Source organism: Macadamia integrifolia, chromosome 3, assembly GCF_013358625.1.
Source record: "Macadamia integrifolia cultivar HAES 741 chromosome 3, SCU_Mint_v3, whole genome shotgun sequence".
NCBI classification, from domain to species: domain Eukaryota; kingdom Viridiplantae; phylum Streptophyta; class Magnoliopsida; order Proteales; family Proteaceae; genus Macadamia; species Macadamia integrifolia.
This window is the reverse complement of record NC_056559.1, coordinates 11,951,970-11,979,725: the sequence shown is the minus strand read 5'-3', so window position 1 is coordinate 11,979,725 and position 27,756 is coordinate 11,951,970. Positions and strand designations below refer to the sequence as shown.

General features: G+C 39.3%; 2 protein-coding genes across 2 annotated transcripts in view; one reads left to right on the top strand and one right to left on the bottom strand.

Annotated features, from left to right (window-relative positions):
• The window catches only part of LOC122074762 (probable sphingolipid transporter spinster homolog 2), a 53,657-nt gene extending 32,596 nt beyond the window's left edge, over positions 1–21,061 (top strand). The window contains exons 12-16 of the mRNA XM_042639723.1: positions 3,256–3,369; positions 5,197–5,316; positions 5,813–5,941; positions 18,381–18,459; positions 20,610–21,061. Of these exons, the coding sequence (XP_042495657.1) occupies positions 3,256–3,369; positions 5,197–5,316; positions 5,813–5,941; positions 18,381–18,459; positions 20,610–20,737 (570 nt within the window). The 3' untranslated portion in view covers positions 20,738–21,061. The remainder of the gene's footprint in view (positions 1–3,255; positions 3,370–5,196; positions 5,317–5,812; positions 5,942–18,380; positions 18,460–20,609) is intronic.
• Positions 21,062–23,082: 2,021 nt separating this feature from the next.
• LOC122074545 (soluble inorganic pyrophosphatase 6, chloroplastic-like) overlaps positions 23,083–27,756 on the bottom strand; it is a 12,463-nt gene continuing 7,789 nt past the window's right edge. Inside the window, exons 5-6 of the mRNA XM_042639416.1 lie at positions 25,731–25,829; positions 23,083–23,393 (exon numbers count right to left, since the gene is read on the bottom strand). Coding sequence (XP_042495350.1) covers positions 23,301–23,393; positions 25,731–25,829 — 192 coding nt within the window. The 3' untranslated portion in view covers positions 23,083–23,300. The remainder of the gene's footprint in view (positions 23,394–25,730; positions 25,830–27,756) is intronic.

The following is a 27,756-nucleotide window of genomic DNA, read 5'->3' as shown; positions in this document are numbered from 1 at the left end:
CCAAGTTGCTCTTCGGGAATATATGGTATAGGAGAATCCTTATCAATAAAAGCAACCAAACGGCTGGGACATTGAGCATTGATATGTCCAAATCCATGGCATGAGTAGCACCGAACTGTAAATTTTGAAGAATCAGAAGGTTTATCTGAACCACATCGAGGGGGTGAGTATGGACGAGTAGGCCGTGAAGATGACATTTCAGAAACATGTCGAGGTGGAGAATACAGCCGACTAGGTCGTGAAGAGGCCATAGTGAAGAGGCCATAGATGTAGCACTAGCCTGTGGTTTGCTAGATGACCTCTCTTGGGTAGGAGACTATTGCAGAATGGAACTAGTACCTCGAGAAAAAGTATCTGCAAAATTTCTCCGGTTGTATGGGCGTTTCAGACTTTCCTCAACCTGATATGCTACTTGTACGGCGTCTTCCATGGTAGGCAGTCGACTAGATGCAAGTGCAGCACTAAGTTGAGGGTGCAAACCATTGCAAATTGTGTCATTAATACTTCTTCATCCTACTCAAAGTCAGAACGAGTGGCCAAATAATAAAATCTAGCAACATACTCTTCAACGGTCAAATTCTCTAGTTTCAACTGTGCAAACTTGAGATGCATGCGTTGCTTGTAATCAGAAGGCAAGAATGCCGGTTAATGACTTCATACATTTCAGCCCAAGTAGTGACCAAACCAATGCCTCGGGTTCGATTTTGTTGTTGTTGCTTGATCCACCAGACTCGGGCCGTGCCTTTCAGTTCTGCAAATAGTATCTTTCGAGCCTCAGTCAACCCGTACCATCTGAAGAATGTATCTAAGTTGTGAATCCAGTCAAGGTACAATTTTGGATTATTGTCTCTATAAAAATCAAAGACATCCAATTTTGCTGTTTTTTCTGCTCCATCATCATGTCTACCAGTTCCATATGGTGGTGGAGGTGGTGGTGTTTGTGTATGATGTGATGGCGGTGGTGGTAGTGTTATGATTTTTGTACCAGTTTCTCCTTTATAAGAGTTCAGCTGTTGAACAACTTCACTATTGGCTACCATGGTGATGATTAACAAAATAGCACTCAAGAATAATGGTAGAATAGTAAATAAATTTTTTTTTTTTTTGGAAGGGCAGAATTGTAATTACTTGAGATTCAATTTAAACCACAAAGGATATCAAGTGTGGGGCAGGGGTCTAAATGTAAATAAGAAAAAATGAGGGATAGATGGAATTAAAAGATAAAAAAGGGGTAATGTGGGAAATCAGAAAAAAAAAAAAAAAAAAAAAAAGGAGATTCAATGGAAGGGTACCGTCACTGACAAAGATGGAGTGAAGTAGGAGTATCAGCGATGAGTATCCAGAGGCGAAACCAGTGAAGGGTGGTTTCGTAGGCTTGGTTGAGGGGAACCGACGCAAGGAGGGATGAACCCCAATAGCCGATGGTGACGAAGGAGGTCTTCACTGCTTGGAAGAGACTGATGGAAGGGCTAGATCGACAGGTATGTCTCCGTCTCTCTCTCTCTCTTCTCACCTTCTCTTCTTCTTTGTCGACTTCTTTTTTTTTTTTTTTTTGTCACTGCTGGCAAAGCACTGGGATTCTTGTCGCTGTTTTCTTCTCCCTTTTTTTTTTCTTGCTGTCGGAACCCTAGAAAAAGGGATCGACCAAAGAAATTGGGAGAAAGAGAGAGGCGTTGAGAAAGGGGGCTCGATTCTTCTCTAAACAGAATCGGTTCTTTCTTTCTTTCTTTCTTTTCTTTTCTTCTTCTTTTTATTTTTTTTTTTATTTTTATTATATTAACTCAGCAGACCCCTAAAACAGAAACAGGAAAGGGTGTCGAAGGAAATTAGTTTTCTGCTTTCTCTCGCTGCTACCCTTTTTTTTTTTAATGTTCTTAGTCTCGGTGGAGACCAACACAGAGAATGGGAAGGGAAGAAGAAAAATGGGGAAGGAATAGGATCCTTCGGCTCTAATACCAAGTTGATGGAAAACCTTAGGGAAGAAAGGGAAAATCAAGGTAGGAAGGGAAGGAGGGGAATCACACACTTCACTGGTGTACAAACTCAACATCTTCATTCAATAATCAAATCACTCTAAGTCTTCAATCGATTACAGCCAATATATAGGAGAATAGGAAGATGAAATTAGAAACTTAACTAAAATGGAAACTAGCCTAAACTAGGAAACAACTATAAGAAGGAAACCAAAGCAATGAAATAAATCCTACTCCTACGTTCAAGTTTGGAAAGTAAAAGCATGAAATAAAATACTAAGTAAACTGCTAATTTTATTTCCAACCCTTGTTGGACCAAAACCTTGGGTTGGACCGGTTTTTCTTGGCTCTTGGCTTCCAAAGCCGATCATGTTGGTTCAACCTGGTAAGGGCAGCCGTAGTTGCATCACCAAGTAAATAAACCTTTGAACTCATATGTTGAGGTTTAGGGCCGCTTGGTTCTTTTATTTGGTGGTAAATTTTGTTATGTTGAGGGGTCTATTTACTTGGTTTTCTTCCCTAGCCACTGACTACCATATCATTCCTAGTTATAAGCATTATTATTGATCAGTGTCATGTGGCTTTCTTTGTCTTTATCATATGTATGAGAGAAATTCTTCCTCTCAGACTCTGCTCTGCATCATCCTCAGCTGATCAGTTATTTTCCCCTAAATTGAGGATCTCTTTTCCATTATTAAGGAAATCTGCTGCTGATGATATATAGTTAGATCAGAATAATCATGACATTATCTCACGCGCTTAAAATACATGTCATTGTTTATTCCCTCCCCACCTCCCAAAAAAAAAATAAGATGGAGAATAGTAGATGTTTTCACGTCTCATTTATATGTTGCTCATAGTTATTATTGGGAGAATCTACATCGGTAGTTTTTTATATTTAACTTGTGGAAATAGAATACAACAACAACAACAACAAAGTCAGCCCTATCCCAACTTAATGGGGTCTGCTATATGGATCCAAACAAAACCAAATAGATAAAGTCCAAAAAGAAAGAGAGGGGGGAGGACGAGGGGAAAAGATGAGAGATGGGAAAAGAAAGAAGGGAGTAAGAGGGAAGTGGCACAGCCCAGCAGGATAGGAAGATCTCAACTAGCTGGGGTCAGCTACATGGATCCTTGCCCTCCTATAGGCTCTACCCGAGGTTATACTTAGGCCTGCCCCTAGCTCTTTGGGCTTCACATTTTTATGCGTGTCAACCCCACTCTTTCTCCCCTTCAGTTATCATAATTGCATTTTTAGTTGATCAGGTCTTCCTTGCAGAGTAATGCAGATATGGTGTTCGGGGGCATTACAGTTATATGTGGCATTGTTGGAACAGTAGCTGGAGGTTTTGTTCTTGATTACATGAATTCCACAATCTCCAATGCTTTTAAGGTAAATTGAATTTGAATTATATGTTCATGGACTTCTTGTCTTGGCTCTTGAACTTTATTTATTTTTCTTATTTACACTTTCTTCTGTAGTCTACTTCGACACATGCAGACTAAAGTTATACTATCTATTTCAGGTGCATGTATGTAAGTTGAGACATCGTGCAACCTAAGAATCAATTGAACTTGGTATTTTGTTGTCTAAATTAGTTATTTATCATGGGGAAAAAGAAATGAGAGATCATCCTAAAATAAACTCAAGAAGTTAATCTTGTTAGGTAAAGTAACTGGATATGATATATGTCCTGGTGTTACTGAGATGTGGAGTGGTTGGAAACAGCATATCTTTACTGCTGAATCTATATTTTTACTGCTGAATCTAAGTTCTATACTTATATTTAGCCCCCTAAATGTGCTGATGAGAGGTGTCTTAGTTACTATTAGGTTTCTTGGTATCTGGATGATAGGGACTGGGGCCTATATTTCCTTCTGTTGTTCTGTAGTGTCTGCTGCAATTCAGGCTTTGGTGATTAGGAGTCTGACACTTTTCTGTATTGCTGGTCATGCCTTGGTTGACTGTTGTCTTTTCTGCCTTTCTTGCCATGCCTATTATTACTTGTGGTATAGATATTATTTATGAGTTATATATAAGATTAAATTTAGAGAGATCTTCAAATGGGTCTGTGCCATGTGTTGGAAGATTATGGAATTGTGGATCCCCTCTATCTCAAGTTGCCTTCCCAAATATGGGAGGATGATAATCTCTTATATTCGGATTTGTTATATTATGCATAGTTTCATCGATACCATTTGTGAATCCCATAATCATTATTCTGTGATGCGAAGTTTGAAATGGATTGAAGTGCCAAGCAAAGTTCACTTCTTGGCACGGGTGTCTGCTTAGGAATTGGCACAAGCTATCCACTGACATGCACTTTAAGACGGGATGATGGCTCTCAGCCACCAAGTGCACAACCTCTACAGAAAGTGGAAGAGACCTCGCCTTACATTCTGATGCATTCCCCAGTCACTGCAGCTCTATGGGATGACTTCCTGCATGGGTAATGGGTTTAGGTAGAACATCACAATCTCAGGGAAAATTAATGAGCTCCTAAAATGTAGTAAGATGATTGGTTCATAAATAGGACTGAGAAGTGCTAGGGAAGGCCCTTTTCGAAAGGGATTGGTGTCTGGGCATTCTTTTCCACAATTGGGATATAGGTTCTTTCATAATCTCATGGGTTGGGGCTTCCTGTACTTAAAAGGGAAGGCTGATGGCTCTGTGCTATTCCCATTTCTTCTGTTATCACCCCCCCCCCAAAAAAAAAAACAAAAAAAAAAGAGGACTGAGTGCAGATCAATTTTGTCAATTGATCTGCATAATCTTTGGTGTTCAATGTCGGTCATTTTCATTCCAGAGGATCTTCCCAGTGAGTATTCAGGAGATGTGGAATCCTGGTTGGAGTTTGGTTGTGTAAACACATTGCAAGTTGTTTGTTTGTTTGTTTGCCCAGGTGCCTCTCTTGTTTGACTTTTCCTTCCTTCTCCTCTCATTAATAATGTGTTAGCTTTCAGAGACCAAAGAAAGGAGTAAAAAAAAAAAAGAGGGAAGAATATCTGGCCCGTTTTCTCACTGGGATTTGGAAAATCAAAATACATCATTCTGATTTGTAAGGATGAAGAAAACTACTGCAAATATGATAAGAAACCAATATCATCATTATCCGAGGTTTTAAAAATTTCAACCGTGTAAACATAATATAATTGCTTTTCTTTGTTTTCTTCCTCTGTAATACGTGTATAATTGAAGAACTTTTGATTTTTGTTGCAGCTTCTTGCTGGATCAACACTTCTGGGGGCAATATTTTGCTTCAGTTCTTTCTGTTCAAGGAACCTATATGGTTTTATAGCTCTTTTTTCACTTGGTGAATTGATGGTCTTTGCCACCCAGGTAAATTACATTTAAGGAAATTAAAAAATTGTATACCATGGTTAGGATTTTAGTTGTTTCATTCCATTTTGCAGATGATATTGCTCTCTTGCACACTTGTCTTTCATGCTGCTGTGAATATTCATTCCTAAGCTTATTTGAAGAGTTGTTTTGTTACACATTTGTCAAAACTCTTACAGGATGATTTATTATCAATCTGATTGACAACTTGCTTTACTATACTTTATTGTCAGAAAACTGTGGAGCTGATACTACTTCAGATACTAATGAAAGGCACATTTGGATCCAATTCTGGGAAATGATAGAATTGCGATTCTTGTTTTCTTTTAAATATAAGCTGTATAATACCTTTTGATGCTCGATGTTTAACCTTCTGGTTGGAATAGTTATTTCTTTCTGTATTATTAGATGGAATAGGCATATTAGTATCTTATTAAACATTTCACATTGGGGCTACATGTATTAATAACGCTAACAATTTAATTCACCTCTGCAGGGTCCTGTGAATTACGTGTGCCTTCACTCTGTTACTCCCAGCATGAGACCATTATCTATGGCAATGTCTACTGTGTCAATCCACATCTTTGGAGATGTTCCTTCCTCACCACTTGTTGGGGTTCTCCAGGTTCGTCTGTTACACTTTCCATCTCCAACATCTTTGAAGACTTTTTAACTGTAACATTTTACTTCAGAACTGTTGGTCATATTGTCTATGCATTAGTAGTGATGAATTCACAACCAATTACTTACTTTGTTCATTAATTCATTTGTTAATTATAATTCTTCTTTACTATCAAAGCCAATTTAGACGGATGTTGCATTCTTACCAATGTGGTGTGCCAGTAGTTACATTCATATATTTGGCCCCCGTACTTGGATTTGGGATGCGGCTGATTAGAGTGGGATTTTTTATTATTCAGTCCACCTCATTGAAAAGGTTCAATTTTTAGCTCCCTCAAACATCTCATTCAACTGTGTCCCAGGATCAGCTAATTCTTGTTCAAATGAGCTAAACATGGTTGGGATTTATATGGGTTCTGTGTTTTGGGCCTCATTCACCTATGTCGTCCGCAGTCTGCTCATGTAGTCCCTAATCTCTTATCCTTCTCTTCTGTTTCTTTCCATTTTGTTCTGTTCCATGATTCGCCACCTAACACTTCTCTCTTGTTCTCTCTCTCCCCTCCCCCCCTCTGATAATTTTGTATGAGAGAGAGACAGATACAGAGGTTCTCTTTTTGGATTTTATAAGATGTATGGGAAAAAGAACTCTGTTTGGGAGTGTGGCCTACTCTAGCGCTCCTATGTGTCTATCTCTCGCCTCTCCATATGAGACGATATATCTGCCCCCTGTTTCGGGAAGGAGAGATATAGACACATGGGAGCGCTGGCGTAGGCCTTGCTTACTGATAGAAAACACATTCCCTATATATATATATATGCATATGAGACAAGGCTGGGCGCACTGCCAGGGTTCCCAGCGTGTGTCATCCTTTTTCCTCTCCCTTTGGAAAAGACCTCCTGTGTCCAGTCCTGTGATTGGTACATACTGCTAGCTTACTCAAAGCTGGCGGCATGCCCAACCCTCTCTATATGGGGCTGGGGATCCTACCTGGTCACATGGCCACTGTGTCAGCGTGAAACCAATCAGGGGGAGGTGCACAGGCATCCAACCAGGGGAGCAGGGTGGTCTTTTCGCCACATCCTCTGTCATTTCCATCGCCTAACTTTCTGTATTCATTTGGAAGGTAAAACTAGTTGGGTCAGCTTGACATTGGATTTGAAGATACTTATCTTTCTGATAATTTTTGTCAAAGATTGCTTTTGGTTATCCCTCTTATTTCCTTGCCTATCAACAAAATTCTTATTTAATCAACTCCCTCCCCCCCCCCCCCCCTCTCTCTCTCTCTCTCTGTCTTGATCCTGCTGTGATCTCCTAAACCTAATTTATTGATCCTTGTCATACAGAATTTATCTGACCCAATAAATTGGATGTTGTAATTGTTGGCTTCATTACCAAGTCTCTCTTAATTTGATGAAGTGGGAATTATTTTCTTTGATCCTATCATTCTTAAGAGTGGGATAATGGCGGCGAAGGAGAAGAGAAAGCAGCGTTTCTTTTACAATGACCCACTTATGCTGTACCCTTTGGTAGTCAGATTTTGTATCAGACACATAAATTATTTTGTCTCTAGGCAACAACCAGCAAATAAACTATTGTGAACACCAAAATATAAGAAGTTTCTAATCTGTACTGCTTGAATAAAATTTTCTAAAGTGTGTTTTTAGTAAATAGTTTCTGAAGTTAATAGCCAGCTAACCAAGTGATGCACCAACTTTATATGTTTTGGCAAATAAATTCAGGATTTCAGAGCTGAAGAACCCAACTAGCTTCTATTTGATATAAACAGAATATAATATTAAAAATATTTCAAGTATCTAACTAATTATGGAGTAAAACCTGAACTTTTTTAAAGGAAACAAATAGAAAAATAAATCTCACTGACCAGCCAAATCTGAGAAGTAATACCAAGCGACTTGTACCCAAGCACCAATTTTTTAGCTCTAACACGAAAACCAGAATTCCATCAACTCATAAAACTGTTGGCTATTGTGCCAATTACACATATTTATAGACTAATCAGACCTCTCCTAAAACCTACTCATAACATGACTAAGGCCCTCTTTGGTATCATTTTTATTTTTTATTTTTGTTCACAAAAATGGTTTTGGCTGCATTTGGTATTATTTATGGAGCTTGTTTCTATTTAAAACAAATTGTTAAAACGCAAAAACCAAAAAAAGATCAAGATTCATTTATGTGTTTTGGCCAAAAATGATTTTCAGTTTTTTTTGCGCTGGACTTTAATGAACATGTGCTTAAAAGCTCAATATGGAGGGGTAAAGTAGTCATTTGTTTTGTAATTAGATATCCAAGCCCCTTGCCCCCTCTTCTTCAGTCCAAAGTGGAGAAAGAGAGTTATAAGAAAGATTGGTGAAGGAAATCTCTTCACCCATTTCTTAAAAAAAACTATTTTGCACATAGAGATACCAAACTATTTCTCACAAAAAATCATTTTTGTCAAGTAGTTACCAAACCATTTTTATGTTTTGATAAAAAATGGTTTTCATTAATGATTTTTGTTAAATAGATAAAAATAAAAAATAAAAATGATACCAAAGAGGGCATAAGACTTCCCTACTGGACTCTATTGCTGGGATCCAAACCAATTGCTTGCTAAACTCTTCCTAGAGACTGGCCTACTAATTTTCGTGCATAGCCGAAGACCCCAAAATATGGACTTACAAGTTGGCCCATTATAACTTATAAGATTAAAACCCAGACCAATATAACTCGTAGTGAACTTGGAATAAAGCCTATGCTTATGACTTTTAACCGAGGCCCATAGCTGGGAATAGACCCCAGCCTCTTATGAGGGGCTAGATATCAGCCACATGGCTTTCCAATCCCCAGCCTAAGTTCCATGCCTGCATCGGATCATGATACCGTAATACATCATTTTTTGCCCACAAAGGCTGGATGGATAGTCATGGAACCAATGGTATTAATTAGGAAAGCTACGAGAATGTCTAAATAGTGCCAAGCCATCAAAATTCTATAGGTCAGTTGAGGGTGCATTCTGATTTAAACATGTCACTTGGGGTCAATGACTCTATGGGCTTGATTTACTGATCCACACGTAATTGGTGCTCCTGGGGTGGATCTGATGTCCATTTGGAAAACCCAATCACATTTTTATGAAGATTATAACCCTTATATGCCAAAGGCAATGTAATGTATTTCGGTTTAAAAAAATAGGATAATCTGAATTGCAGAATGTAGTAGATTGAACTGATATGGGGCGGAAAGAAAAAAAGACAATTGTTATTTCAGACACAGAAATTTTTTACTGTTCAAGGCAAATATAACAACTTGAGAAGTCCCAAATCGAAAGAGCATGAAACTGTGGTCAAGTGTTCTACAGGCTCAGACCTTCAATCAAAACAAAAGACACTGGTTCTCCAGCAGATTAGAGGGTCTGCCTTGGTCAGTTGGATCAGATTTTCTGGAAGTTGAACAGAATATGGATGTAACAAAAGAAAGAGGAAGCTCAAATTAAAACCAAGAAATGAATAATGAAACTGAGAGAAGAACAATAAAAAATGGATCTTGAAACAGAGACAAAACTGATGTTTCAAACTGAAACTATGATCAAGTGTTCTACAGGCTCGGACCTTCAATCCAAATAAAGACACTGGTTATCCAGCAGACACATTAGAGGGTGTTATTTGGTCAGTTGGATCAGATTTTCTTGAAGTTGAACAGAATTTGGATGCAACAGAAGGAAGGGAAAGCTCAAATTTAAACCAAGATAAATAAGTAGTGAAACTGAGATAGCCAAGACCAATTAGAAAAATGGAACTTGAAACAGAGAGAAAAGTGATGTTTCAAACTACAAATGACAGAAAAATTATCACAGGAAGAAGACTAGATCAATATCAAAGTAATAACAGTTCTCCCGACTTGATATCAGATCCTGCACTTCTGTAGACTAGAACTAGAATGAAGATAGAGAATAGATGGATTCCCAGCTCAATTCAAAACTATGAATCTAACATGGTTTGCAGGAAGAGATCATATATTTGTCAAATTCATATGCTCTTACCTCAATCTGGGAAGGATCTAACAGCCCCTTGTTCCAGTTCTAACAACATCAATAAAATTAGAAACTCCTCTCTGAACAGAAAATAGGAGCAAATTGATAACTCCTATTTGGAGTAGAACTATAAAAATAGAAACCAAAAAGAAATGTTGAAAAATTTAAAGAGAAGCCCACAGCTGGAGCTTGGTAACTTGGAAACTCCCCTCCCCCCAAGTGCTCCCTTATTCTAAGCCCTTTTCTATCTTTGCCTCCAGCGTTTGCATCACATGCCACATCTAGGCTGTAAATGACAATGTGCCATCAATCTGTTGTCTCTGGGAGGCCTTATGTGGATTATGCCACAAATCAGTTGAAGGGGTCTTCAATTTGGCATCGCTGATTCATTTGGCAATAACTGCGGGATGGTTGGGGGTAACTTCACCTATCCTGGTTCTTCTGCAGCAAAAGGAGGATCTCCAAATTGCATGCGCTCTGCCTTATATGACTAGATTGAAAGAAAGGAAAGAAATTGAAATTGAGAAAAGTATGGAACAGTTGAAAGCTCAAACAGGTTTCCTGCTTCTAATCACCTTTGAACTAGATGTAAAATCTTAAATCAGTTTTAGATTTGGTCGTACTCCTCGTCTTGAACACGTGGCTCTAATATCTCCCTCTTCAAAGTTTTGGGCGAGTTGCTTGTTACTAAAAAGACAAGGAAAAATCCTTCTGGGGAAACAGAAACAGGGTTGTTCAGCAAGGAAATAGTAACAGGAAAGAAGAAAGAATAGGAAGAACAAAGAAAGGAGGAAGAATGAGATGAATCACTCCCAACTGATAGGTCACCCAGAACAGCAAATCGCAGGTAGGGGAATGGAGAAGAAGAAGAAGAAGAAGAGGAAGAAATAGAGGGAATAAGAATGGAGATTGGGAGAGATTGACTAACCTGGTCATACACAACTCACAGCCTTTGAGGTAAACTTCAACTCATTAATCTCTATCGTTGAGTTACATGCATATTTAAAGATAAAAATTCCTAATGACACTCTAAGATAGAGAAAAACCAACTTGGAAACCAACACTAAAATAAGGAATCCAGTATCCTGCGTTACCAATCCTATGTAAAACTCCCATATATAAAAAATTACAAAATAATCCCAATCACATGGCCTGGTTTGGGAAAAATTGGTTCAATAATGAACCAAAACCTTTTCTTTCGCTTTCTGTCTGTGATCTGTATCACTGAAAACTTCCCACAAACACATTATTTAAGCCTCGACTGTTGAGAACAATTGATCTTCATGTCAATAGGAAATGAGTGTAAGCCTACACAAGGAAGTACACTTTATCCAAACCTTGGGGAAGCTGCCTCCCTCCTTATAACCTTATCTTTCAAGGTGGAGATGACCATGCACTAGAGATCTGCAGTTGAGATGGAATTAGAAACTACAGTGTGATTGATACCATAGACTTTGGACAAAACTGCAGGTGCACTAGCTGTAAACACAGGTATTTATGACACTTAGGTTGACCAGAAGGAGGAGGCCATCAAAAGCAGAGGAGTTAATATCACAGAGTTGATCTAGGCCAAGTTAAGGGCCGTAATTAAACTTTCTGGTCTGTCTTCTTATCTTTCTTATGTTCTGTTTGGTGCGAGGTGTGTTGTCGAGGTCCTTGTGGTTGAGTGTTGTCAATAATTTCTTCTACGTTATCTTTTTGGCTTTTCACATCTGGGTCTATACTTCTCAGATTCCTTGATGAACTTCTTGAGATGAGGGTTTTTTTTTTTTAGGCCTTGACTGGCATGGAAGTCTTTATGCGTTGAGTAAGATGCTTAACTCCATCATGAATAGTCTTCTCTAGTGAGTATTTTTGGGTGAATATGCTAAGGCCGGTGCCTGGGTTGCTGCTTCTCCCAGTAAGGGTGGGGCATCCTTGAGGTTAGCATGAGAGTCTGCTTAATGCAGGAGTAGATTACAAGAAACTACCCCAGCAGTTTATAACCCCAAACAATACAAATAGGAGTAGGAAACAAAGAAATAAGACCATCAAATAAACCTCCAAGGATATAATACCCATACAGGAGCAAAACCATCCCAAAATCCAACCTGATAGGAGAGAGAAAGACCTGTTATAGAGCTGGAGAGAGAGGTGCGGCCAGGCCTGTAGGGCTCCAATTGAGCTGCAAATTTGATCAATTGTAGGGTCCACCAAGGGTACAAAAACCCCCCAAATATGAAGAGCTTCTGACGGCTGGTTATGGAGTTATGAGGGTTCTTGATTTCTGACCTAGGAGAGAAAATCAAGAACTGCAAAAAAACCAGAAGTGAACAGCGGCTGATGGCTTCCCAACAGAGATCGAGTGGCCCTCTTGAAGAGTTGAACCAGTCCCTAAAAAGCCTTACAGATCAGACCTCAAATTTGGCCAAAAGAAGATCGATTGGTTCAAAAATGGGCAGTTCTTGATGATCGATCTTGCAAGGACGGGTCTGAATTCTCTGCGATTAATAGCTGCTGTAATCAGTGAACAGAAACAGAATTTTAACTGCAGAAAATAAGAGAGGTAAGGGAATGTGGGGGAGGAGTGGCTGTCTCGGCCAGGGCTTCTCACCCACAACTATCCCAGTACATAGGCTTCTCTATTTATAGAGGGCAGAATAGTAATCAAACTACTACTAGGAGCTAGTTTCCCAATAGGACTAGACACTCCTACTTTAACTAGGAGCTAGTTTCCTAATAGGACTAGACACTCCTACTACAACTAGGAATTCAAAATTGGACTAGGAATAATAAACCTATGTGGAAAACAAATAGAGTCCTAAGACAATTTGGACTCGACATACCACTTACTCAACTTGATGGGCCCAATGGCCCACTAATCAATTAAAACAACTACTAATTATTTCCCTAGCTGATGGGCCCAATTTGCCCTTATTTGTACTTAGCCACTCAGGTGGACCAAGTAGGGGTTTGGCTGACTTCTTGGCTGGACCTTAGCCACTCAAGTGGACTAAGGCTGGACCCTTCTTCCTCTCATATTTCCTTCCATAATGTGCATCTACATCAGCTCCCCCTTTCTTAGAATCATTCAACTCCGATGAATGGGTAAGGGACATGTAGTGCTCATAGAGGTCCGTGTCAATACGTTGAAAGTCATCGGTATGGATCCAAGTACAATCCTCTCATGGTCGACCTTTCCATTTGATGAGGAAGGAGTAGTACCCTTTGCCCCCACGAACCGTGGTGAACTTGTTGTCGAGAGCATCTTCGATGACATCATCTTTAGGGTTTGCAAATTGAGGAAGTTTGAGGGTGTGTTCAGTGTCACCGTCATCAGAATGGTGTCCCAAATATATCGTCAGATCAGCTGCATTGAAGACATTGTTGATCTTCAGAGTAGGAGGTAGCTCTAGCATGTAAGCATTAGTGCCAATGCGCTTCAAGACCTTGTAGAGACCTATGTTCCGAGGATGGAGCTTGTGCACTGTACCAGGAGGAAACCTCAGGTGGAATTCGAACCATTACCATATCACCATGTTGAAATTCCACGTAGCGATGATGTCGATTGGCAGTTGCTTGGTATCCATCATTGCTAGCAGCGATGCGACGACGAACATCAGCATGTACCTCCGTGATGTGTCTAAGGAACTCATCGGCTTCCACACTAATACGGGCCTGAGGTTGTTGAATACTTCTAAAAAATCAGCATCACTAATGTACTCCTCTTTGATGTGTTCCACTATTGCACTTTGTACTGTGAAGGTGTTCATCATCATCACCTTTCGACTATGTGCATCAACCACTTGATTCTCCTTCCTAGCTTTGTACTTGAGAGCAAATACATATCCTTGCAAGTATGAGATCCATTTAGCGTGCCGATCACTAAGGGTCTTTTGTGAGTGTAAGTATTTGAGTGCTTCATGGTCCAAATAGAGCACGAACTCTCTGCCAATTAAGTAATGCCTCCAATGCTTCAGGATTTGAACAACGGCATAGAGTTTTAAATCATAAGTAGAATGCCTTCTTTTTGCATCAACTTTTCACTGTAGTCTGTAGAAGGCAATCGGATGGCCCTCTTGCATAAGCACTCCTATCCCAACATGGGATGCATCAGTAGCCACTTCAAACATAAGATCAAAATTGGGTAGTCTAAGCACTGGTGCTTCTGTCATCTTTTGTTTGATCCAGTTGAAAGCTTTAGTGGCTGCCGGAGTCCATTGAAATGGGACTTTTCTCCCTTTTGTGCATTCTGTAATTGGGGCTACAACGGCGCTGAAATTCCGGATGAATTGTCGGTAAAATGAAGCAAGACCATGAAAGCTACGAACGTCGGTCAAAGTCTTTGGAATAGGCCAATCAACGACACTTTTTACCTTCTCCGGATCAGCTTTTATGCCTTGTGAAGACACAATAAACCAAGGAAGATGACCTTGGGCAGCATAAAAGAACATTTCTTCAAGTTGATGTACAACTTTTCTGCCCGTAGTATTCTCATGACACGTCTCAGATGCTCCAAGTGTTCATTTTGTGCTTTGATGTATATTAATATGTCATAAAAGTACACTACGAGAAATTTGTCGATGAAGGGTCGTAGTACGTGTGTCATCACCCTCATGAAAGTGCTAGGTGCATTGGTGAGGCCAAAAGGCATAACCTTCCACTCATACAGGCTTTCTTTTGTTTTGAAGGTTGTTTTCCATTCATCCCCTGGACGGATTCGAATTTGATGGTAGCCACTCTGTAGATCAATCTTTGAAAAGATGGAAGCTCCTGTCAACATGTCAAGCATATTATCCAAATGAGGAATAGGAAATCTGTACTTTACCTTGATTTTGTTAATAGCTCGGCTGTCAATGCACATACGCCATGATCCGTCTTTCTTTGGTGTCAATAGGGCTGGTACTGCACATGAACTCATGCTCTCAACCAAGAACCCTTTCTTTAATAAATCATCCACTTGTCTCTTGAGCTCGGCATGCTCTGTAGGATTGAGACGGTAAGTGGGTAGATTAGGGAGTACTGACCCAGGCACAAGGCCAATGGCATGCTGAATATCCCTCATCGGTGGTAGTTTATCAGGCAATTCCTCTGGCACCAAATCTGAAAATCAGCAAGTAATTGTTTGATTTGTGGGGGATGTTTTACTTCTATCACTGATTCTGCAGCCTTGGTAACAAGAGCTATGATTAGGCCGGTTTCTTCACTAATGGTCAGGAATTCTCTATGGGGTAGCATTCATAGCTTGTTGTACACAGTGTTCTTCGTGCTGAAATTTTCTTTGCATGGTTGCTTCTTTTGCTCAGTGGTTGTTTTGGAGGAGGTCTTAGCAACATTCTTTAAGACATGTTGTCTCCTTAGTTGGGCAGCCCTTAACTTGTCTTTTACCTGAGGTATGTTGAGTGGGTTTAGAATGAATGGTTTGCCTTTGTGATCGAAGATGCATTGGTTCTTAGTACCTCCCACTAGCACATTGTTGTCATATAACCAAGGCCTTCCAAGTAGTACATCAGTGAAGACCATGGGGATGACATCACACCATACACTTTCTTCATAATCTGAGACCTTCAATGGGACTGAACACCGTTGAGTTACAGCCATGGTGTTGTTGTCTAGAAGAGATACCTTGTATGGTGTGGATGGATTCAGTCTTAAGCTTTCCATCAATGACAAAGGCCTGAGATATCACATTCACACAACTTCCACTGTCTACAATCACTTGAGCTTTGTGAGGTCCACTAGACATTAAGGTGTAGAAGATATTGTGCCTCCTCCAGTCTTCACCCTTAGTTTCAGACACTAGGATTCTTGCAACCACATTGACATAAGCATGAGGATCATCATTCTCTGGTGCAAGCTCATCTTCCAGTTTATCCTCCTCTCCTTCAACTGCAACATTAACAGTCCAATCATCATCCTGAGGTTCGTGGATTTGTAAATCCAGATTGGATTCGATGGCACTGATGACAGAGTTGGATCATCCCCGTTTAGGATAAAATTTTGTTGTGTGTCCAGTCTTTCCACAATTGTAGCATGTCACAGATCCACTCTCCCTTCCCATTGGAGCCTTCCCCTTATCTTGTGTATCTTGTGGAGCTTGGGTAGGAAATCCAGTGGGTTTGGTTGGTACATAAGGCTTTTGTTATCAGTTGGCTGGATGTACCTTCTAGAGGTTGTTTTGATCAGATCCTCTACTTCTAGTGATTTGTCAAAACAAGTACTTAAGGAGGGTATCTCGATCACACCGAGCTTCTCACGAATATCATACCTTAACCCCAGTTTGAAACGGGATATGAGCAGTTCTTCATCTTCTTTATGGGCTCCTGTTCATGAAAGTAGTTCATTAAAATGATCAATATAATCTCCTACAGTCATAGTACCTTGCCTGAGAGTGTTCAACATATTGTAGAGCCGACGTCGATAGGTGGGTGGTAAGAATCTATCGCTAAAGATAAATTTCAAGTCTTCCCAATTGTGAGGCATCTAACGACTGCAGATCAGCCTATTCTCTTCATTCCGCCACGAGTCCTTAGCTCCACCAGTTAACTTCGTGACAACTAATTGGACTTTCCTTTCTTCAGCATACGTACCACGGGAATAGTCATCAAAGGAAGTTACCCAGTCCTGGTAGTAGAGGGGATCGTGCCTCCCATTGTACTCTTTCAGTTCTAACTTGACTTTATACGTATCGTTAGGCTGATAAAGCTGATTGTCATACTCATCATACTCATCATTCTGAGCTGGGACATTCCTTCTAGGTTGCATAGTGACTCTTCTGGGCTTAATGCAGGAGTAGATTACAAGAAACTACCCCAGCAGTTTATAACCCCAAACAATACAAATAGAAGTATGAAACAAATAAATAAGACCATCAAATAAACCTCCAAGGATATAATACCCATACAGGAGCAAAATCAGCCCAAAACCCAATCCGATAGGAGAGAGAAAGACCTGCTATAGAACTGGAGAGAGATAGAGGTGCGGCCAGGCCTGTATGGCTCCAATTGAGTTGCAAATTTGATCAATTGTAGGGTCCACCAGGGGTACAAAAACCCCCAAATATGAAGAGCTTCTGACGGCTGGTTATGGAGTTATGAAAGTTCTTGATTTCTGACCTAGGAGAGAAAATCAAGAACTGCAGAAAAACCAGAAGTGAACAGCGGCTGATGGCTTCCCAACAGAGATCGAGTGGCCCTCTTGAAGAGTTGAACCAGTCCTTAAAAAGCCTTGCAGATCAGACCTCAGATTTGGCCAAAAGAAGAGATCGATTGGTTCAAGAATGGGCAGTTCTTGATGATCGATCTTGCAAGGACGGTCTGAATTCTCTGCGATTAATAGCTGCTGTAATCAGTGAACAGAAACAGAATTTTAACTGTGGAAAATAAGAGAGGTAAGGGAATGTAGGGGAGGAGTGGCTGTCTCGGCCAGGGCTTCTCACCCACAACTATCCCAGTTGTTCTAACATAATGACTGTAGACACTTCTACTTCAACTAGGAGCTAGTTTCCCAATAGGACTAGACACTCCTACTACAACTAGGAATTCAAAATTGATTAGGAATAATAAACCTATGTGGAAAACAATAGAGTCCTAAGACAATTTGGACTCGTGGCCCAGTGGCCCACTAATTAATTAAAACAACTACTAATTATTTCCCTAGCCGATGGGCCCAATTAGCCCTTATTTGTACTTAGCCACTCAGGTGGACCAAGTCGGGGTTCGGCTGACTTCTTGGCTGGACCTTAGCCACTCAGGTGGACTAAGGCTGGACCCTTCTTCCTCTCATATTTCCTTCCATAATATGCATCTACATCATTGCTTCTCCAAGTAGTAGAGGATGTTAACCATTTCCCGTTGAACCTGTAGCTTTCCAATGAGAGCAAGGAGTTAGACAAACCCAAAATTTGGGGCAGATCCAAAATTCTAAAATGTATAGGTTGCAAAGGGAGTTCAACAACCTAGGATGGTGCTTGCAACTCCAGTTGCATATCCAAGGAGCAAGAGGAAATGGAGCAAAATAGTGTCTGATGAGAGATCATGAGCTTGAGTTGCCTGCATCATAAACTACCTAGAAACCTGGTTCACTTAGATGTGCCTGCTAGACTTCATGATAACATATTTCGAGACAGCCCCATATCAGTGCAAGCGACCAAATTGGATAACTGTATGCCGATAAATGGTATTAAGAGCAAAAATTGGAAAGCTTTTCTTCCTTTAAAGCTTTACTCAGTGTACTAGTCTATTGATGGCTTCTATTATTTACTGTGTTTCATTCATTTAGTTTAAGCTTTAGTCTGGTGGGAAAAAAAAGAAAAAAAAAACTATTGGATGTTAAATTCATACTCATGTTTCTTTTTCACCTTGGAGATATGATGCACCTGCTAAGAATTTTGGACTTATTTCTAAGATCTATTTTTAATGTTTTTTGCAGGATTCTATTAACAACTGGAGGGAAACAGCTCTAATTCTAACATCTATCTTGTTCCTAGCTGCTGGAATATGGTGTATAGGTATGTTGTACTCAATTATCAATTCCCTTTTCTTACAATTTTTCTCAGTGGACATTAATAAAGCCTTGAACATTAATTTCCCAGAAAAATTTTTTGTGCTTGGGATAGTCATAAGAAAGAAATTTTCATCTATAGAAAATTTTGGATTTTTGATGCGTAACTTTGGCAACCTTGCAACATAAATCCACATGTCAATGTGGGAAATGAACTAGAATAGGAATTCACAAATAAGATCTTGGAATCTTATATTTTGCATAGGATTAAGTATGTCCTTTCATAGTGGATTTTACAATTAGAAACCAAAAGGGGATGTTGGTGCCTTTCACTTTGTGGAGAATAGAGTTTTCTCATTTTTTCTTAGTCCCAACAAAGTAAAAAGGCCCATGAGTGAGTCTGTTGGCCCTCAAAGAATCTCATTCACAATCAGTGTTGTCAAGGTTTTCAAGACACCACCCAGCCATGGTGCTCCATGGGATCCAGGTGCACACAAGCTAGGCAATGGCCTGATTTTCCAGGCAGGCAGCCTTGGTTATAGGTGCACACATGGACACCATTTTTGTGCTAGGCATGCAATTGTGTATTATATAATACAGATGCTTTTTACTTGGCTTTTAAATAGAGATGTTTTTTACTTTTCTGTTATAGGTTCTATTTGTGTATGTCAAATGTTTTACTCCACGTTATCAATGTGATGTTGTAGAGTTAACATTCTGTTTAGTTGTTTTTCATTTGTTGATTTGAGCATGTACTATACATCTTCTAATGTAATATTTTAAAATCTTTCAGTATCATATTTCATTTGTTGCTTTGACATTATGCTACATTTTAGATGATTTACATGTGCCTACTTTGATAAAATGCGTCTAGAGTGCTTTATTTTAAATCTGCATATTAACAACGCTGCTTCAAAATAAAGGATGTCAATTTGTAACAGAAAACCGAATCCAAAACCTAGCCAAACCGAGCCAAATTGATTCGGTTTGAGTATATGAGTATTCAACTCAGTTTGGTTCGGTTACGGTTCAAGGTATAAGAACCGACGATTCAAACCGAATTACCGTTTGAATATATGAATATTCACACTTTTTTTTTTTGCAATTTATCATCACATATTCACATGCTAAGACAATTTTGAAGTTAACAATGACATGAGGCCCATAACTTGAGCCCATTATGGCCTTTCGTCCATAACAATCATGATCCAAAAGTGGAACCATTTACATAACCGAATTAAAACTGTAATACAAAACCGAATTGGAACTAAAGCCAAGCCAAACCGAATCGAAACCAAATACAGACCGAGTCGGTTCCTGGTTTGGTTTTGGTTCACCTCATCATCCCTCTGAACCGAATCGAAACCAAACCGAAAAGTAGCCTGCCCATCTGTGTAATAATTGTTGTCTACTTCATTTACTTCGTTGTTTTTTGCTTTAGTTTTATTCTAGAGGTGTGAGTCTTTCTGTCATTATTTAATATTTAGTTCCCAAAATCTTGGTTTTACAGATCCCTAATAATGTTTTGTGTTACATAAGGGTTGTACATAGTCCTTACTGGTCCTTATTCATTAGCTGCTTTTTGTCTCGTAGATGTTCTATTTGTTTCAATAGTTGTATCTTACGGGTTTTCTACTTCCTGGTTGGGTGGTGAGTTTTAATAATGTTTGTTTATCTTTGTACCAAACCATTTGATGGAGGTTATGTCCACCCCAAACACCCCCCCCCCCAAAAAAAAAAAAATAAATAAAAACCCATCTAATGAAGGTTTTGTTTTTATTCGAGAATAACAAAGAAAATAATTAGAAAGATATACAAAGGACTGATGAGCTCATTCTAAGGGAATTATTACCAACCAAAAAAAAAAAAAAATGGAAAGCAAGAAAAAGTGATAAAAATGAGAGGTCTCGACAGTCTTGCTCCTACTAGGCCTAGTCATCTTCTAGGGTTTTGAAAACAGATTTCCTGGGAGAAAATTCTTAGGCTTGGAGTTTGTAAAAGACATTTAAAAATATGATACGCAGCCGGCTCATATGAAGAAAAAAAGGGGCAGAAAATGGGTCAGCTACACCTTAGCTATGTGCTTCTCTCGCTTTTTTTTCCTGGTTGGTTTTGGTCTACAATTCTTTTGTAATTTTCCTTTGGCTACTTTTGCAGGGATATTTTTCCGTAGTGTGGACAGATTCAATGAAGACATTGAGAATCATGCCATAGCAGTCGATAGGTCAAATTTAAGGCCATTACTTGATGGAAACACGACAGAGACCCAAGAGGAGTCTACATGAACCATGATTCTTATTGACAATAGGAAGTTGCTCATTCTGGTTTGGCCCATATGCAAGGATGCTCACACAGTGCTGTAGCTAATGTCAGTGTTCTTGCAAAGTTGTAATTAGCTAAATGTTTATATTTGTTAACAATTCAGAAGGTATACTATTTTATTATTTGCAAATGTACAGTTCCGAAGAAGTTACTAAATATTATGTCACGAAAAAAAATGTTGGGATTTGTTCTTTCAGTCTTTTCTGCATGAGATCACAGATAAACAGATTTTTAGAGACTTGGGCAGCATGATTATGGAATGTAAAAAATGTCAGTTTTCTTGCAAAGTTGTAATTAGTAAATGTTTATGTCGTAAACAATTCAGAAGATATGCTGCTATCTTATTATTTGCAAGTGTAGAGTCTCAAAGAAGTTAAGATATGTTAGGTCAAAGGAAAAAGAAAAAAACTGTTTGGGTTTGTTCTCTCAATCTTTTCTCCATGAGATCACAGATAAACATGTGCATTATGATTATGGGAAGTAGAATCACTAGATTTTGCTGGTTGGAGGTGGTCATATTCTTGGTTATGTCCATGACAGAATGAGAGCCATGTTTATATGCAGTTGTCACAAATATGGTGACAACAAGATTTTCCCTTCATTTATAGCTGTACACTTGTTGCCGATGCCTCTTTCTCTCTATTGCTTTACCTTCTTTTCTTATGTCCATTTTTTTTTTCATTTTAACCTCTGGTTTGCACTTCTTTATTTTCATATAGTCGATCTCATTTAGTTAAGGTTATGGTGGTGGTTGTTATGGTCAAACATTTCACCTGCTTAGGATATAACTAAATGGAAATTCATTTAGAACTCTTTTCCCTGGGATTGATAAAGAGGCACCGTGATTGCATTATGTGTTTGGACTTTGGACTCGGACTATGAGCCTAGCTGAAGAGCTTCATCATTTAACACTACCCACACAGGTCTCGGGTTTGGGGCTCCGTTCCATTAAGGATTCAAATGCTTATGTGGAGAGAGAGAGAGAGAGAGAGAGAGAGAGAGAGATTGAGATTACAGCCTTGGCAATATAAGAGTGGAAAAAGATTGAGTATGCTGTTGATATAACGTAAGTTAGCATTCGTTGTGTCTCACAATACCCCTTTTGAAATGACCTCTCTACCTTTTTTGTATGATATCTCATCTAGCACCCCATTTGGTGATGCCTGCTAGAATATTGTATACCGGTGGAATACCTTTCCTTCTCCCTAATATTATATATTAGAATGAAGAAATTACATATGGAATGAAGAGGGTAAGACGTACATGACAGAGATTTGCATTATTGGTTTGCATCCATAGGATGTATAAGGTGCATAATTAAGATTATTGAAATTACTTGGACACCCCTTGTACCATGGCATGTTGCTTGACACCCCTAAAATTTGGAACTATTACTTGAACCATCTTGCAAACCATGGTTTGATTGAATGATCACCTGAAATAAGCAATATGGGAGTGAAGCCAACCCATGATCTTTTGTTGAGGTTGTCTTCAACCTCTAAAACACCAAACCAAAAGCAGAAAGGATAGTCACAGTTCACAAGCTCTAGAAAAGCATTGTCAACTTGCCAGCCCGCCCCATGTATACTCTCCAGTCAGTCAGTCTAATGATCCCACACCAAGCTGTGTTAGGCGTGGGGAATGCTAGACTAAAACCCCACCCCCAAATCCTAAAATAAGTGGGCAAAGGATTTATCCTCTCCAACGTTCGAGAGAGCCCAGAGCACATCTATCGGCTGGATGCACCTCGGGCACACACCTCAACACCTGGGTGTGAACCCCAAGGGGCTCTGGAGTGCAGCCTTGGCATCATGGTTTTAAAAAAGTAGTATCCGATCACGAATTCTCATTCGTATCCAACATCAACATCCGCCCAATCCCATATTAGGGGTAAATTTTTTATCAAAATTGCAAAACCATCCGATTCAGCCGATACCCTTTTTTAACCATGGCACGCACTCATGGATAGTCACATGAGATATGACTGAACCATTACATCGCCCAGAAAAAATGCTCTGGTTTACGGTGAGTGAAGTTCATTTAAAAAGAAACAAATTCTGTCACTGAACTTTTGGCCCTGGCCTCCGCTGTCCCGATTGACTGATGAGTCTTAGCTCTAGCAATCCCAGGGGGAAACAAGAGCTGAAAAAGGATCTCCACTCCCCAAATATGATGCTGAAATGGCAATGAACGGACTAGATTGAAATAGAAGATCCCAGCCCAACCCGCTCCAGAAGGAAAACCTGTTTAGGATGAATATTCAACTAGGCTATTTCTTTTCAATCGAATATGTTGGTGCAGATCAACATAGCTCAAGCAACTAACTTTTTATTATGCTCAAGCAACCAATTCACTTGGATTTTTCAGTTGTTAATAAAGTTCAGAAAATATGCTAATCATTTGATCATCTAGAAAAAGATATCACAGGGTCTCGCTCGCCCAAAAGAATGGAATACATGATGCGTCCTGAAGAACGAGCAGCAGCACTCTGAGTTTCTGACTCTACAATCAAATGAGGAATAGCATTTACATGAGTGAAAGTTCTCCTGAGGGAATCGATCTCTTGACCAGTTTAGCCCAAGATTCATGTGTCTCAGTGATGACCTTAAAAGCATAATCCTGATTATCACACACACAAAGCATAGGGCAAATACAATCACAAACCAAAGAATTAATAAACTACCCCATGCAGAAGACAAGATGAATGTGCCAGTAGTGATTCAAATAAATCAAAGTACAGACAGTCATATGTCAGACCGCACACCTTCTTGTTCACAAACAACAACAAACTTAGCCTTATCCCAACTTAATGGGGTCGGCTCACAATTGCAACTTCCATACATACAGTGCGATTGCACATAGGCATAGCTATTGTAGGTTGAATGCCTCCAAAGCCACCAATCACCGCTTAGGTGAGTTGAACCCCGCTCTGTTTTAAGCAGGTTGTCTTGTGTTTGAGTCCCAAAAGGTGATCCCAATTGTTCAACCATTACTCATAATGTTGTCCCCACCCTGACATTTAATGGGCTAACTCCATCCCACAAACTGGGAGCCCTCCAGAGCCACCCCATTAAGTGGTCATGCGGTTCCAATAACATGGATATACCAGATTCACAGTTACAGAATCCAATAGAGGTCCCACTGGTCTCGCCACAATTATACCCCACCTTCCTACTTAAACACTACCACGAAAATCTTTCTCCCTTCATATTTCAGTTCCTCTCATCCTTAAAGTATCTTCTTCAATTGAATCCCCTAAGACTCATCTCTTCTCAATCTCTACCGAGATCTCACTTTCCCACTCTCTTACTAGCTTTCAACATTTTCTAATTGGAAGTCATTACTGACATTTTTAGGTTTATATGGATAAGGATAACCTTGCCTTTCTATCGTATTTTACTGTTTCCAAATCGAGGTGCACCACAAATTGAAACAGCAGGAAGAATATAATGGCAGTCCAACAAGATCAACTGACGCACTTCATACTCCAATGCCCTATGCTTCACATTCTCCAAGTAGAAAAGTGATGCAGATAAGCAGCAGGATAGATACCTTAAAAAGTACCAACGAAGGAGAAAAGCAACCTCAACTCACTTGAGTCACCAACTCCATTAATTTATACTAAGAAAGAAACTCAGTGAGTTGACTCAGTTGAGGTGTTCTGGTACACCACAACAACCAGGTCATGGGGTCTTATATTTGGATCTATTTTATTGTTTAATTAGTTGCTTGCAAGGCTAGAACACTATTATAAGTTCCAAGGCAGTTTTATTAAGTATTCCTAGTTGTTTTAGGACTGCACCTACTCCAGCGTGAGGTGGTTCTTTTCAAGTTATTTGGTTGTTTTAAGCTCCTTAATGACGTTTAGTTTACCCTAAATTCCTTTTGTGGTTAAACTTATTTCCTATTGGCTAATAGTCATTCCTATGCCCATTATGATTCTAGCTTTTCGTTTCCTATTTATTATGCATGTAAAGCTCTTGGAGGCCCCCCCCCACCAAAAAAAAAAAAAAAAATTATGAATAAAGATTCACAGCTTTTTACTACATGGAGCTGCGAGAAACAGGTTCTGCTACTGTGAGAGACAGCAGTCCCCTCGGTGGGACTCTGAGGTCAACTGGGAGTGAATCTGGTCAAGATCAGGTAGGAAATCTGATCATATCCCTTCTTCTATTCCTATTCTTCTTCCCTACAGTTGCAAGTAAGTACAGTTATTATTTAATTTCCGTGGGGGTTACCAAGGGAATCATCAACCTGCTCATTAGGGAAAATTTGGGATTGATTTTTTAACTCAGTTTGGCTGCTGTGTTTTTATACCTGATGACACCCCCGTCTTGGGTGCATTCCTGCTGCATATAGGAGTCCTTACCTAGGGACATCTAGCCCTTGGATGGTTACTGAGATTTGGATGGTTTGTTCCTCACTACATAGGGAAGTCCAAATTTTGATACTGATCAGACAATTAGATTGATATTTAATTTTGATACTGATCAGACAATTAGATTGATATTTATTGAAGTTCCTAAATTTCTGGTTCATCACTTGCCTATTTCTGAAACGTATCCTGGATAGCCAAATCCAACCATCAGATTTCTATCCAATTTTGGCATTCATTCCACCCCATTACACCTTCATTCGACCAGAATGTGAGGATGATCAGATCCTTAAGTTATTAATTTTGTTTCAACTATGGTTTTAAGTAGCAGTTGTGATTCTGTCTCGTGTTGCAGCCTAACGCCTGTTGGTAGGTTTAGTCAACTTCATCAAGAAGACACCAAATACAAGGGCAGGGGAGGAGCACACTAACTGGACTCTTTTGGGGTAGGAAGCTACTTTTTGTAAGGTACTCAGCTCCTACTGTGATTGGAGAAGTACAAAACTTCCATAAAACATGCAGCTAAAATAATACCACAAAGAGAAGTACAAACATAAAATGTAATACAGGAACCTGTTTACCTTGTCCGCTGCCTTGTTGCCAAGACCAAACCTGTTAGCAGATTTGCCATCTGGGATTTTGTAGTCTCTGAACCAGTCCCGAATTGCAGTCAGTGTACCCTGGAGATCATTTCCATATTAGAACAAGCAGTTACATGGAAAACAATGGAAGAAGTTTTGATAATACCGATATTGATACAAAACAATTCAATGGCTATGTAAGAGATGAAGTTTGATCCCTTACTCAACAAGTTCATGTAGAATGAGAATGATTAGCAAATCTCAAGATTCTCAACAGGTATTAACAATATTAAACCTGAGAATCCTTTCTGCAGCATTCACCGTTTTTCTTTTCTTTCTATATATTCTTGATCTTAACAGACATTTGCAGCAAATTTGGATGATTGCAATCTTAGATGCTTTTCTTTTTAAACCTTGCAGTCACTCCCTCTGCTTCAAACTAAAGGAGCCAATTATCACCAAAAGCCGAGAGATTTTAGCAAACATAATGTAGACCTATAAATGGGTCTAGCACATCTCTGAAGGCAATGAAATCAGATGCTTTGTGATATTCAATCTGAGACCCCTTTATTGGATGTTTGCCAGATTTTCTTCTTTTATTTGTTCTCTTTATTTTATTTTATTTTATTTTAAGTCTGGTTTATGTTTTATCTTGACCGAAAAGTCCCTTCCTCCAACGGGTAGAGATAGGTTATTACCACAGGATCTTAAGAATCAGACACCAACCTGAACCTGTTCAAGACACCCAAAGAGAACCTTCTATCTGGGACATCAACAGACATTTTTTTCTTTTTAGCCCCTTTCAAGTTCCAGTTTCATGAACATAAAAAAAATTCAGGACGCAAAGACATTCACCAAGTGTATCAAAAAGCTCTCTGAGGCCCAAAAGCCATTGTTTTCACCTTCAAAATCCTTTAAAGCTCAACCACATCAGCAAGCTTTCAAAGGGCTTACCAAGCGATTGGCCAAAATTTTACCCTCGTCTGTCACAATGCTTCAATTACATTGCCTTTGAAGGGAAGTTGCCTATTTCATTTAGCTATGTGTCATCTTCCATTGCAATCATGCAATAACCTTCTCATCAATAAACTTGGCCTTAAACTGAGTTGCAAATTGATAGATGTCCAGCCATAAAATAGTCTAAAATTTTCTAATCAAGAAAATGTGCATATAATATTATAACCTTATGTTCCATTTCTATATAAATGGATTTTGCCTTGTTTGCTGTTCCGTCAAATTAACCTCACAAATTATAACAAATGTGTTAACAGAAAGAATGGGAGATTGCTTGTGTGTCTTTAACTGATCACACAAGTCCCCTATTTATAATATAAAATCATGATAGAGTCATGATCATAGTTGTCAAGGCGTCGCCTAGGCGTCCAAGCGTTTTTTTAGGGTCACGGCAAGGGACGCCATTGCTGAAGTATAAAAGGCGGTCGCCTTTGGTATAAAGGCGTCCAAAAGGCGTCGCCTTGGTCGCCTTTATACCAAAGGCGACCGCCTTGGTGTATTTTTTTTTTTTTTTTACTTTTACTTAATTATTTATTTTTTATATTCTGATTCTTAATTTTTCATTTGCTGAAGTACAGGTTTTTAAAGGATGTGAGATACATGGAATCATTTACTCTCAAGTGAACAACAAAAGAAAAAAAAATAAAAAGGTTTGGTGGTGGGGGGAAATAAAACATGCAAAGTTTTTTTAAAACCCTCCATTTCTCTCGTTCAGTCGTTCTCTCTACCGGCCGGTGACCTGCGACTGCCATTACAAACTAACAATCGTCGGAGAACCGCTGTGATTCAACCGATCGATTGAACACGACCCAACGACTCTCTCTTCAACGTCCTCGAAAAAGGTATGTATGTTTGTAATTTTTTTTTTCCCTCCCTGCTTCGTTTCGAGCTACAATTTCTTTTTTTTTTCTTCTCCCTCTTCTTCATCTGCTTCTTCTTCGCCTACGATTCTTTTTTTTTTCTTTTTTCCCTCTTCTTCCTCTGGTTCTTCTTCGTCTACGTCTTTTTTTTT